The sequence below is a fragment of the Phlebotomus papatasi genome, chromosome 2 (genome assembly GCF_024763615.1).
Source record: "Phlebotomus papatasi isolate M1 chromosome 2, Ppap_2.1, whole genome shotgun sequence".
NCBI lineage: Eukaryota > Metazoa > Arthropoda > Insecta > Diptera > Psychodidae > Phlebotomus > Phlebotomus papatasi.
In genome coordinates this window covers 89,996,500-90,008,960 of record NC_077223.1, presented here as the reverse complement: position 1 = coordinate 90,008,960, position 12,461 = coordinate 89,996,500, and the positions used below count along the sequence as shown (strand labels likewise).

Below are 12,461 nucleotides of genomic sequence, written 5' to 3'. Positions count from 1 at the left end.
ATAATAATTTAATAAAAGAAGGAGAAAAACCGTTGGGAATTTCAAAAAAAGTTGTGCATATTCAGAGAGAGAACTGTCAAAAAAAGTACCCAAACTGTGCAGCGAGACAGCACTGTATTTTATAGTGTAAAATACGCGCGGAAATTGACAGTATACCACTTCAATTTTTACAAAATCTTCAGTGTGGTCAATTTTGCCGATGTCAGCAGAAAAAGTGCTAGGTGGTTTCACTGTTTAAACTATTTTTTCAGTGAAATTGAAACGCAATTTTGATAAAAAAAAAAGTAAAGTTTGGACCTTGTATATTCAAAGATCAGTGATCAGGTCCAGTGAAATTTGTTTTTTAGTGAAATTTTGTCCAGTGAAAAAAACAAATTTACAAAAGTAAACAGTCCAGTGCATTTTGGAATTGCAAAAATCTTTACATTATTTCCTGTTTTTCTTGAAATTCTTAAGGTTTTGGCAATCTGAGTGATCTTGAGGAAGTTGACCTTGTGAAGACCCAGTAGATGTGCATCACTCCGGAAACTTCTCAAGCATCTTGTCATAGTTCTACAGGCAGTTAAAGTACCGGGTAAATAGATGAATACCCTCTGCCATTATTTCTTACTAGCACAACTGTATTTTGATTCCTTGCCCCCTGAGCGCTGCTAGAGCCGTCCGAAGTTTTGAACTGCTTTTTGGGTGACTGGAGTCTTTGGTGGGAAAGATTCATGGACGGGACATATAAATCTTGGATTTCGGATTCTCAAAACTTTGTGGAACACATACTTAACGCACTTAATCAATTTTTAACAGCGTGACTTTTTAGAATCCCTCCATTCTCACATTTTCATCACTCCCGGAATGACCAAAAACTGTAGACATAAAAAACAAAACATGTTTTGACATAGCCTTCAATTCATGGCTTATAGATTTGCTAAATGAGATATTTTAACCCTTTAACGACGACACAGTTTTCGCTGACTGAAAATCAGCAATAATTATGAAACCGATAAACAAAATTAGTAAAAGATCTTACATCTAACATTAGAAAATCCAACAAAGTCTGATTTGGTGTGTTTTTTGTCTCTATAGAACGATAGGGACAAAAATAGCCCAAAAATTTTAATAATTTTTCTGAGGATACCAATGACTGCTAATTTTCAATCCAATGAAAAAAAAAATCTTTGAGTATTGTAGTTTTTTTTAGCAAAACGGTTTTGTTTAAAAAATTACAATATAAAAAAAATTAAAATACATTTTCAAAATGAAAATTTTAAAATTTGTCATTTTTATGCTTAAAAATTTACTATATAGGAAATAGCTTGGGACTTGCAAAAAATATCCTATATTCCTTCAACCTCCTACTTTACAATTACGTACAAACATAAGAAAAAATAACTCTAGGTAGTCAGGAAAATTTTTTTTGTGGGACACCGGTGTTCCAATCGTCCATAAAGGATTAATGGAATGTCGTGAAAAATTGTTGCTTTTTAGCCTTAAAAACATGTCTTAGAAAAAGGAAAAAAGTAAATAAGCAGTAAAAAGTGAAAAGTGGTCAGCAAAAACTTAAATTTGATCAGCAACTAATTCGAAAAATCAGTAAAAATATTCAATTTTGTCAGTAAAAAGTTAAATTTGGTCAGTAAATACAGTAGAGTCTCGCTATAGTCCATATTTTGTTCCAGATTTGACACTTGGGTCGCACTATAGTCCATGTAATTTTTCAAAATTATCAACGACTTTTAGTATTGAAATTGCTCGACGGCTTCAACTTTTTTTGCGATTGTGGTACTTGTCCTTGCTCTCTTTATTGTGGATTACAATTATCACAACTACTCAATAAAGTTTGCCAAAAATATTAAAATAATTATGCATGTCGCGTACTAAAAAACATAACCTAACTTAAAATCAGTGTTTTAAAATCAATGGTCGATAAGTTGTGGACTATAGAGCGATGGCCTATAGCGAGACTCTACTGTACTTCGAATCGATCAGTAGAAATATTTGAGTATATCAGTAAAAAAATTTAAAAAAATGATCAGCAAAAAATAAAAATTGGTGAGTAAAAAAATAAAAAGTGGTCAGTAAAAAATAAAAAGTGATCAGCAAAAAAATTTAAAATAAGCAGTAAAAAATAAAAATTAGTCGGTAAAAAATTAAATGAACAGTAAAATATAAAAATTGGTACGTAAAAATAAAAATTGGTCAGTAGGCAGTGGTCGGCAAATTTCTTAGCACAGCAAATTTCCCTTTGCCCCAACAGGCTGTACTGATAACTTCCTAAATAACCAATTTCTATTTTTTACTGGCCACTTTATTTTTACTGGCCACTTTATTTTTACTGGCCACTTTTAATTTTTTACTGACAACTTTTTATATTTTACTGCTCACTTTTAATTTTTTGCTGATCACTTTATATTTTTTACTTACTAGTTTTAATTTTTTATTGCTAATTTTTATTTTTTTGCTGATCAATTCGAATATTTCTACTGCTCATTAATAATTTTTTGCTGACTACTATTTATTTTTCATTGCTAATTTAATTTTTTTGCTTTTTTAAATTTTTTTTACTGATCATTTCTAATTTTCTACTGATCTACTCGAATATTTTTACTGCTCATTTTTAAGTGTTTGATGACCACTTTTTATTTTTTTCTGCTCATTTTTAATTTTTTACTGCTTTTTGAATTTTTTTACTGCTCATTTTTTATTTTTTACTGACTACTTTATATTTTTTACTTTTTTTATTTTTTAGTTTTTACTGATCATCTTTTACTTTTTACTGATCGTGTTTTTTTACTTACCACTTTTCATTTTTTGCTGACCACTTTTAATAAAATAATGCTCTTTTTTAATTTATTTTTTACTGTCTTTTTTCAACTTTTTACTGAGCATTTTTTTATTTTTTACTGATTGTTTAGAATTTTTTGCTGACCAATTTGATCTTTTACTGCTCGTTTATTCAATGCCTTAGAAAAATAGAACAAAAGTTACCTACTCTAGTAGATAAGAGTTCCGCCTATACATTGGTTAGGATCTGACCCATCCATTACAAAAATCTGCACTAAATTTTCATTTGTTTTTTTTTTATTTACTTTTTCTTATATACTTATGTGAAAAATTCAACACAATTTTAAAATCTGTTTAGAATTTTATCAACAAGAAAATATTGCTTTGAAATTATTATTTCCACAAATATATTTTCGGTCTAAAAAAAGTTAAGCAGCCACCTAAGTTTTGTTTTCCTCTAAAAAGTTAGGAAATCAAAAAGTCAGAAAATCTCATCCTTCAAAACTTAACCCTTTAAGGACGATTGGAACACCGGTGTCCCATAGGGAAAATAATTTTTCCTGACTACCGCAAGTTATTTTTTCTTATGTTTGTACATAATTGTGAAGTAGAAAGTTAAAGGAATCTGGGCTATTTTTTGCAAGTCTCTAGCTATTTGCTATATAGTAAATTTTTAAGCTTAAAAATGACGATTTTTTATATTCTCATATCGAAAAATGATTTTAATTATTTTTTATACTTTCAATTTTTTAAGCAAAACCATTGTGAAAAAAGAAACTACAATACTCAAACATAGTAATTTTCATTAGATTGAAAATTATTATTCATTAGTATTGTCAGAAAATTGATTTAAATTTTTGGGCTATTTTTGTCTCTATCGCTCGTAGAGGTAAAAAGTGCACTAAATCAGACTCTCTTGGACTTTCCAAGGTTAGATGTAGGGGAAACTGGGGCACCACGAAACACGGGGTACCACCAAACACTGTGATTTTTTAATCGGATATTGGATATCAGAGGATAAGACCGATAGGAATTTATAGGCAATATAGGGATGCTTGTCCACTGAAGGAATGGTCGAGATAGTCCAAGTAGTTTAGAAATAAAAATTACTGTTTGGTGGTACCCCGTGTTTGGTGGTGCCCCAGTTTCCCCTAAGTTATTTTTGTAATTTTGTTTATAGGTTTCATTTTTATTGCTGATTTTCGGTCCGTAAAAAGTGTCTCGTCGTTAAAGAGTTAATGAAGTGTAGAAAGCAATGTTTCTTCACTTAATTTTCAATATCTATAGCAAAATGACAAACATTTTTTCACATCATTCACTAAAAGATATACAGTAGAGTCTCTCAAATCCGAATCTCTTAAATTCGAACGCCGGTTGGATTCAAAATGTCAATTGTTGGGTTATGTTAAAGAGACTCCACTGTAACTAGCGTTGCTTGTTTTGTTTCAGGTATACATCGCAACTATGTTTCAGTGTAGTTTATGTTCGAATGTATTTACTACAGTTGAAATCTTCGTTCATCACATCAAAGATGTTCATACACAAGAAGAAAATGTGTATGAGTGCATGCAAGAAAATTGCCTTAAAAAATTCACCGCATTAAACAGATTCAAAAAACATTTGAAGAGCAACCATTTACCTGTAAATCCCAGTACAAGTACTACTTCTTTTCCTCTAAATGACCACCAAATGGACATTGGTTATTTACCAGAAGAGACTGAACCCAGTATTACGGTCAGGGAGGGTGAGGAGAGCAATTTTGGCTTTAATGAAAATATGAGTGAGTCCACTCCATGTGCACCTGATTTCCATAGTCTTAAAAAAGACTTCCAAGAACACCTATTCAAGTTGATGCTTCAACTTCACGGTATTGATCACTTCAATCGTCAGGATGTGCTACTGATTCAATCACTTATTGAATATCATTGTTTGAAACCGATATCAAAGTATATGGAGCAGTTTTCAATGATCGAAGGAAATCATAATAGTGATAACATGCGCGAGATGTCATTTATACTGGCTCATGCATTTGATGAATACTCTTCGGAGTACAAATTTAAAAATTCACTACAGAGACAAGGAATTTTCAAACCACCGAAGTGCTACTCAATCAATAATGAAATTGTACTCAAAAGAAAGAAGGGTAATTTTGAACTGGTCACAGAAGATGTGAAAGGAGTCATCATGCATATTGATTTTCAACTCATCAAGTATTTCGAATGTGATGGAGTGTATTCTAGCACTTTGACCAGATTGAACGAATTAGAGTTCTCAGATAGCATCTTGAATTTCGTTTCAAGTGAACTATGGAAGAAGAAATCACAAAATTTTGGAGAAAAAATTGTGTTTCCCGTTTTCTTGTACTTCGACGACTTCGAGGTGAATAATCCTCTAGGACATCATTCGACGAGTATCTGTGGAGCATACTACCACATTCCTGTACTTCCGCAAGAGCATCTGTCTCAACTACAACACATTTTTCCAGCAGCATTTTTTAAAACAGAAGACCACAAAAACTACGGAAATGAAGCATTGTTGTACGAGTTAGTAGATGTATTTAAGAGTCTTTATGAAACAGGAATAGTAATTCGCATCCGTGGTGAAGAAATCAGAATTCATTTTCTTCTTTGCCAAATACTAGGAGATAACAAGGGTATGAATGAAATCACAGGTTACAAAAAATCTTTTCGAAGTGATTATTATTGCAGAATCTGTTTCTTGTCTCGTTTAGAATGTGAATGTAATTACAAGGAAGATCCAGAAAAATTGAGAAATTTTTCGAATTATGATGAACATTTACAGTCAGAAAATTCACACGGAATTGTTGAAAATTCGATCTTAAACTCATTGCCTCTTTTTCACGTCACTCAAAATTACGGGGTAGACATTATGCACGATATATACGAGGGCATTTGTCACTTCACATTGTCTGAAATTTTGATTCACTTTATAAAAAAAAAGAAATATTTTACGATTAATGATTTAAACGACAGAAAAGAAGCTTTTAAGGTTTACAATGTAAATACAGGTAGAGCGTTGTCCTTGGCTTATATAACGTCGAAAGGAAAGTTGAATCTAAGTGCAGCTGAAATGAAAAGTTTCGTGCATTTTCTGCCACTTATGATTGGGGACTATGTGCCAGAACATGATGAAGCATGGATGCTATATCTCTATTTAATTCAGATTATAGATATTCTTCTTAAATCCGATTTTCGTGAACATGATTTGTTCGTTTTGGAAAGTCTTATTGCTGAACACCATGAGGCTTACATTAAGTTTAGTGGCCACAAATTAAAACCAAAAATGCATTTTCTCACTCACTATGCATCAGCAATAAGAAAATGTGGACCTCTGAAGTTTATGTGGAACTTTAGAAATGAAGCGAAACACAAAGAGTTTAAATCTTATACGAAAAATGTCACATCACGTGTCAACATTTGCCTGTCTGTTGCAATAAAATACGCTTATCGATTTTCGAGTGTAATTTTTAAAAATGATGTTCTCTGTCCGATGATTGAATATAATCCAAAAGATATAAAGAAAGTTCAACTCTCCTACAATATCTCAGAAAACAGTACAGGAATTAATATTCCTGAAGACATGAGTACGGTAAAGAAATGTCGTATAAAAGAAACTACTTACGAGACAGGTAATGCTATCCTCATTGATGGTAAAATACAAGAGATTTCAGTGATTATGATAATAAATGAAAGTATTTACGTAATCACCAATGAATATAATTCAGAAAAGAATCCCCATTTGGAATCCATCCAAATTAAAGGAACAACAGAATTGTTTAACTTTTACGAATTTAATAAAATACGTAGTCCGCCTCTACCAAAAATTAATTTCGCGGGAAAGATTTATATTAGACTTCAGGAATTCTAAATGTAAATTGAAGATAAAGTTAAATGGTTAATAAGTAAAAAGTATTAGTATTATATTGTTAGTAATTAAAAACAAATTGTTGCTGATTAATAAAAATCGCATAGGGTAAGTGTGCCAAATTTCGGCATGATTGCATGTAAGCACCGAAGTCCTAAGTTTGAAATGCAATATTTTTAATTCATATTGATATTTTTTGTTACTTCCTTTTCGGGAGGGTTGTGTGGAACCTTCAAGACTAGTTTATCATTTTTGTTTTCTTTAAATCGCTTCCTAAAATATTGAAAAATTAATAAAAATATGGACATTGCTTTGAGCAGTATTTCGGCCACTTTGTGTGAAATTTCGGCCACCCTTTATCTGACCCCCTTTTGTGACGGAACGGATAGAAAATTTCAAAACGTCAAACGGAACGAGTTTAATATTTAATTTAATACGTTTATATGACTCACAAGCCCTGAGATCTTCCGTGTAATTTGTCCTAAACACCTGAAGAGTAGCATCTCAAATTTATGCGCAGATTCCCGTAGCAATTTGCACTTCCTGAACTCTTCCAATGACTTTTTCACATAATCTTTTTCATAGAAGCGATGGTTTTTGCTCTGGACATTGTAGAATTCAGAAATTGAAAAAGAAAACATAAAATGAATAAGAAATTTTGGAAAGCAAAAGATGTGGCCGAAATAGGCAACACTACCTCATCGGAGAGACGCTCACAAAGTATATACTTTTTTACACGAAATACAGGATCCTAATGGGAAATTTTACCCGAAATTTAAAGATTGATTCACTATTAACATAAACAGAAACAATCTTTAATGAAAACTAATCAATTTTCATGAAAAACACCGAAGGAAAACCTACTGCACTTCACCACAAATCACAACACTGCTAGAGACACAATCGATCTGTCACATTTTTTGTAAGACTCTTTCTACACTGAGTTTTTACAACACAATTTAAATTCAAATTATACCTAAAATTTAACTGTCTTTGTGTTAATACATCCTAAAATGAATAAATATTTGAAAGCAAAATGAATTCATTGACTATTCGAAGATTACATACATAATTTTAATTAATTTATTTGCATGGCCGAAATTACACTCAAAATGGCCGAAATTAGAAGCTGGCCGAAATTTGGCACACTTACCCTATATGCGTTTTGTACATTATTTGGTTTTTCAAATAGGTAAAAAAAATCCTCTTGAATACTTGTGTTTGATCTTAGGCATTTTTATTACTTCTATGAGTTCTAGAGAAAAAAATATTGGTAATAATTTTACAGAGTCGGCGATACAAGCTACAACTTGAAATTTGGACCCAATCAAAAAATATTTAAACTAGTTGGCTGTTGACCTCTTTAATAGATATCACAAGATAACATATCTTATTTTCATATTCTCTTGTTATGAATCGATTTAAGATGACCGGAGGGTAAAAAGTACACTTATTTTTTTACGAGCAATTTCCATGACAAAGGCGTGATGGACTAATGGAGGTGATCAAAGAAAATTGCTGTGATGTCAAATCAACGCTCCTATTAATATAACCCATATTCTAAAATAAACCGCCACAATATAATTAAATCTAAATGTAAACCCAGATGACAAAAAAAATCTTATAGTCACTATAACAATAATAATTTTATTCTAAATAACCCTTTTGAAACTAAAATTGGCCCCCCCCCCCATTATTCTAAAATCAATCTTGAAACTTCCTAAAATTAAGCCCCCTTCGTTTACTAAAATTTATCCTCCAGGTTACTAAAATTGATTCCCACGATATTCTAAAATCAATCCTAAAAGTTACATAATTAATCCAGAAAGATTACTAAAATTAACCCGCTGGTTACTAAATTTGATCCCCACGATATTCTAAAATCAATCCTGAATGTTACTAAAATTAATCCTGAAAGTTACTAAAATTAACCCGCAGGTTACTAAAATTGATCCCCTCAATATTCTAAAATTAATTCTGTATGCTACTAAAATTAATCCCAAAAGTTACTAAAATTAACCCGCTGGTTATTAAATTTGATCCCCACGATATTCTAAAATCAATCCTGAATGTTACTAAAATTAATCCTGAAAGTTACTAAAATTAACCCGCAGGTTACTAAAATTGATCCCCTCAATATTCTAAAATTAATTCTGTATGCTACTAAAATTAATCCCAAAAGTTACTAAAATTAACCCGCAGGTTACTAAAATTGATCCCCTCGATATTCTAAAATCAATCCTGAATGTTAGTAAAATTAATCCTGAAAGTTTCTAAAATTAACCCCGCAGGTTACTAAAATTGATGCCCTCGATGCCCTCGATATTCTAAAATTAATTCTGAATACTACTAAAATTAATCCTGAAGGTTACTAAAATTAACCCACAGGTTACTAAAATTGATCCCATCGATATTCTAAAATTAATTCTGAATGCTACTAAAATTAATCCCAAAAGTTACTAAAATTAACCCGCAGGTTACTAAAATTGATTCCCTCGATATTCTAAAATCAATCCTGAATGTTACTAAAATTAATCCTGAAAGTGTCTAAAATTAACCCCGCAGGTTACTAAAATTGATCCCCTTGATATTCTAAAATTAATTCTGAATGCTACTAAAATTAATCCCAAAAGTTACTAAAATTAACCCGCAGGTTACTAAAATTGATTCCCTCGATATTCTAAAATCAATCCTGAATGTTACTAAAATTAATCCTGAAAGTGTCTAAAATTAACCCCGCAGGTTACTAAAATTGATCCCCTTGATATTCTAAAATTAATTCTGAATGCTACTAAAATTAATCCCAAAAGTTACTAAAATTAACTCCGCAGGTTACTAAAATTTACCGTCAATGTGTTCTGAAATCATTCCTACGAGTTACTAAAATTAACCCTCCTGTTACTAAAATTAAACCTGGCCTGATAAAATTATAATCAATCCTAAAAGTTTCTAAAATCAACCCCGAAAAGTACCTAAAATTCACCGTTTAATCATAAATGTTACTTAAATCAATCTCTTGATATTCTAGATGGAACATTCTAGATTTAACTCCGAATTATTCTATAATCAACCCACTGATATTTCTAAATTTAATCCATTAAATATACTTAAATTAACCCTCTTGTACTATTTTTAATCCTAGCAGAAGGTTAAAATGAGTAATTTATACTAATAAAGAGGTAAAAGACGACCAGACCCAAATTTAACCCTGAAATATTCTAACTTCAATCTCAACTGTACTAATAATTAAGACCGCATATTTCTACATTGTACCCTATTTGAGGTAAATGTAGGAGTATTAGAAAAAACTTTCTAAAAATAAGTCAAAACAGGGTATTTTTTACTTACTCTCAATAGGATTGATTTTAGAAACTCTTACTTAACTCAAAATTTTTCTCTGTGCAATTGCTCACACTGAATTTTCAACAAAGCAATTTCAACTCAAATCATATTCAAAATTTAACGTATTTAGTGTCAAAATCTTCCAAAAAGAACAAATATTTAGATAGAATTCATTTTTCATCAAATATTGGAATAAAAATCCATCATTTTAATCAATTTATTTTTAGTGTCCAATTTTACCCTCAAAGTGTCCAAATTTAGAAACTGTCCAAAATTATGAGCACTTACCCTAAGAAGTTTTCAAATTATATTTACAGAATTGTTACTAAACAGTAATATTCTAGAAGAGTCAAGGAGCAAATTTATGTAATTCTCTTCAGAAAAAATATGAACTTAATGTGTTGAATCTTCTGTCAAAGTTAAAGCGTCTGGAAATGGTTTTGAATTAGGACGTTTACCCTAAATAGTTAAGTTATTAATATGAAATAAAATGATTTTTTCGAAACATAAGATCTACGGATTACAGGCCATTAATTTCTAAAAAAAAATTGAAAAGTAAATTTTCCCACTTGTTTTCGAGAATATACATGAGGCAACAAACTTTTGGCACCTACTGTATCCGGGATGAACACATTTTATATTTGAAGTTATTAAGGGGGTCCCCCTAGTTATACAATGTAAAAAGAAATTGGTACTTTTTATTTCTAAAAATCGTTAGATAAACTATCTATGAATATACGATAAAAATTCAAAGTATTTTAGAAGATACAGAGACGAAAGCAAAAGAGCGCCGAGTACACCGAGTACATTTTGTGGCATTTTTGTCAATCCTGAGTTAAAATAGAAACTCATCTTTAATAAATTATTTGATTAGGTTGAGAAATTTATTTCAATTTTTTTGTGTCAGTAGAATTATACATATACAAGCTGCAATCAGTAATGCTACTTCATAACTTTAGCATTAATCCCAAAAAGTCGATTTAATTTCGCTCTATTTACAAAGTTCATTAGTTTTCACGTTATATGCCCAGAGCTTGGAAATATGTAGTTTTAGCTGAAAAAATCAACAATCTGATGATTTTTTCTAAGTCAAGCAATTAAGTATTGAAATTTTGCCTCGTCTCATGCAGCTTCTTGTTGAAGTAAATTTAAAGAATATTTCCTATGGGAGAAATCAGTAAGGCACTGATGGGTTGGGACAAGCTGAGAAGGTTCTGTCTCCATTAAGCGCAAAAAATATACCTACGCCATTCTGTGAAATAAATTGATGTCTGAAAATGTGTTTCATTCTTTTGTCATATGATAAATTTTAAAGCATTAAAAGACTTTTCATTATATTTCACACCAGAATAAAGCTGTGTATAAAAACGCAAATGAGGCGAGTTTTTTTTTAGATAAAATATGCATTTTAGAGAGTTTTCCATGGCCATGAATATTTTATGAAAATTTCTCATTTTACTCAAACACTTATAATAACTGTGATTAGAAACCAGAGTCTTTCATAGATAAACTTAAGAAATTAGTTCTGACTTCAGTACAAAAATTATTTAATATTTTTGAAAAGTTTTCAGAATAAGTTTTGTTTTTGATGTTTAAACTTTATTAGGATTGTGCACAAAGTACTTAAAGTCAAATAAAAAACCATTATAGCAGTCATTATACCAATTAATAGAGAATTATTGCAATAAATTTCAAAATGAATTTAATAAAACTCCGCAACTGCAATAATTTATTAATGACCATATGGGAATTGGTAAATTGTTTAATTTAGATATATTTGATTATTAGCTTAATTTAATTTCATAGTAAAACTAATATTCGACGAATATCCAAAACCCTGAATATACAGACCATATACAGAATATACACACTGGATATACGGGAATTAAATTATTTAAAACACTTTAAAATGAAGATTGACAGAAGGTTCTGTCCACTGTCCATCCTCTCAATGTACATTAATATTTCATAATTGAGAAAATACTTGGACAGATTCTCTGAAATGGAATAAATTAAAAATTAAAAAAGCGCATATTCAGCGGTAATTGATGACAATGGAAAAATAAAAACAAAATTAATTTTTATTGAGTTTAAATACTAATAAATTGGAACTAATATGATGTAAAGAATTTTCAGAATCATTAAAAAAAATCGCATAACACAAATTATTTATAAGCTATTAGAGTGGCTCGAGTTCCTGGTTCCCTGGAAAAATATATGGGTTCCCTGGGTTCCCCGTGAATTCCTTGATATCCCCGGGAGTTCCCTGAAAAAGGTATGCATTCCCCTAGTTCTCTGAAATAATATTCCCTAAAAATTTTATGGGTTCACCGTAAGTTTCCTGAAAATTATATAAGTTCTCCGGGTACCCTAAAAAATGTATGGGTTCCCCGGGTTTCACATGAGTTCCCTGTAAAAATATATGGGTTCCCTAGGTTCTCTAAAAGTTCCCCGGATTT

The 12,461-nt window shown here is 30.8% G+C and overlaps 2 protein-coding genes across 3 annotated transcripts in view; both read left to right on the top strand.

Annotated features, from left to right (window-relative positions):
• LOC129804992 (contactin-2-like) overlaps positions 1-12,461 on the top strand; it is an 89,733-nt gene that overhangs the window by 62,820 nt on the left and 14,452 nt on the right. The window lies entirely within an intron of this gene.
• Positions 190-6,739, top strand: LOC129804991 (uncharacterized). The gene is made up of 3 exons (XM_055852792.1): positions 190-384; positions 457-574; positions 4,225-6,739. The coding sequence occupies exon 3, from the start codon at positions 4,240-4,242 to the stop codon at positions 6,661-6,663; it is 2,424 nt and encodes an 807-aa protein (XP_055708767.1). The 5' UTR covers positions 190-384; positions 457-574; positions 4,225-4,239; the 3' UTR covers positions 6,664-6,739.

Coding starts and splice junctions, on each gene's coding strand:
- LOC129804991 (XM_055852792.1), top strand. CDS start 4,240: ATGTTTCAGTGTAGTTTATGTTCGAATGTATTTACTACAGTTGAAATC.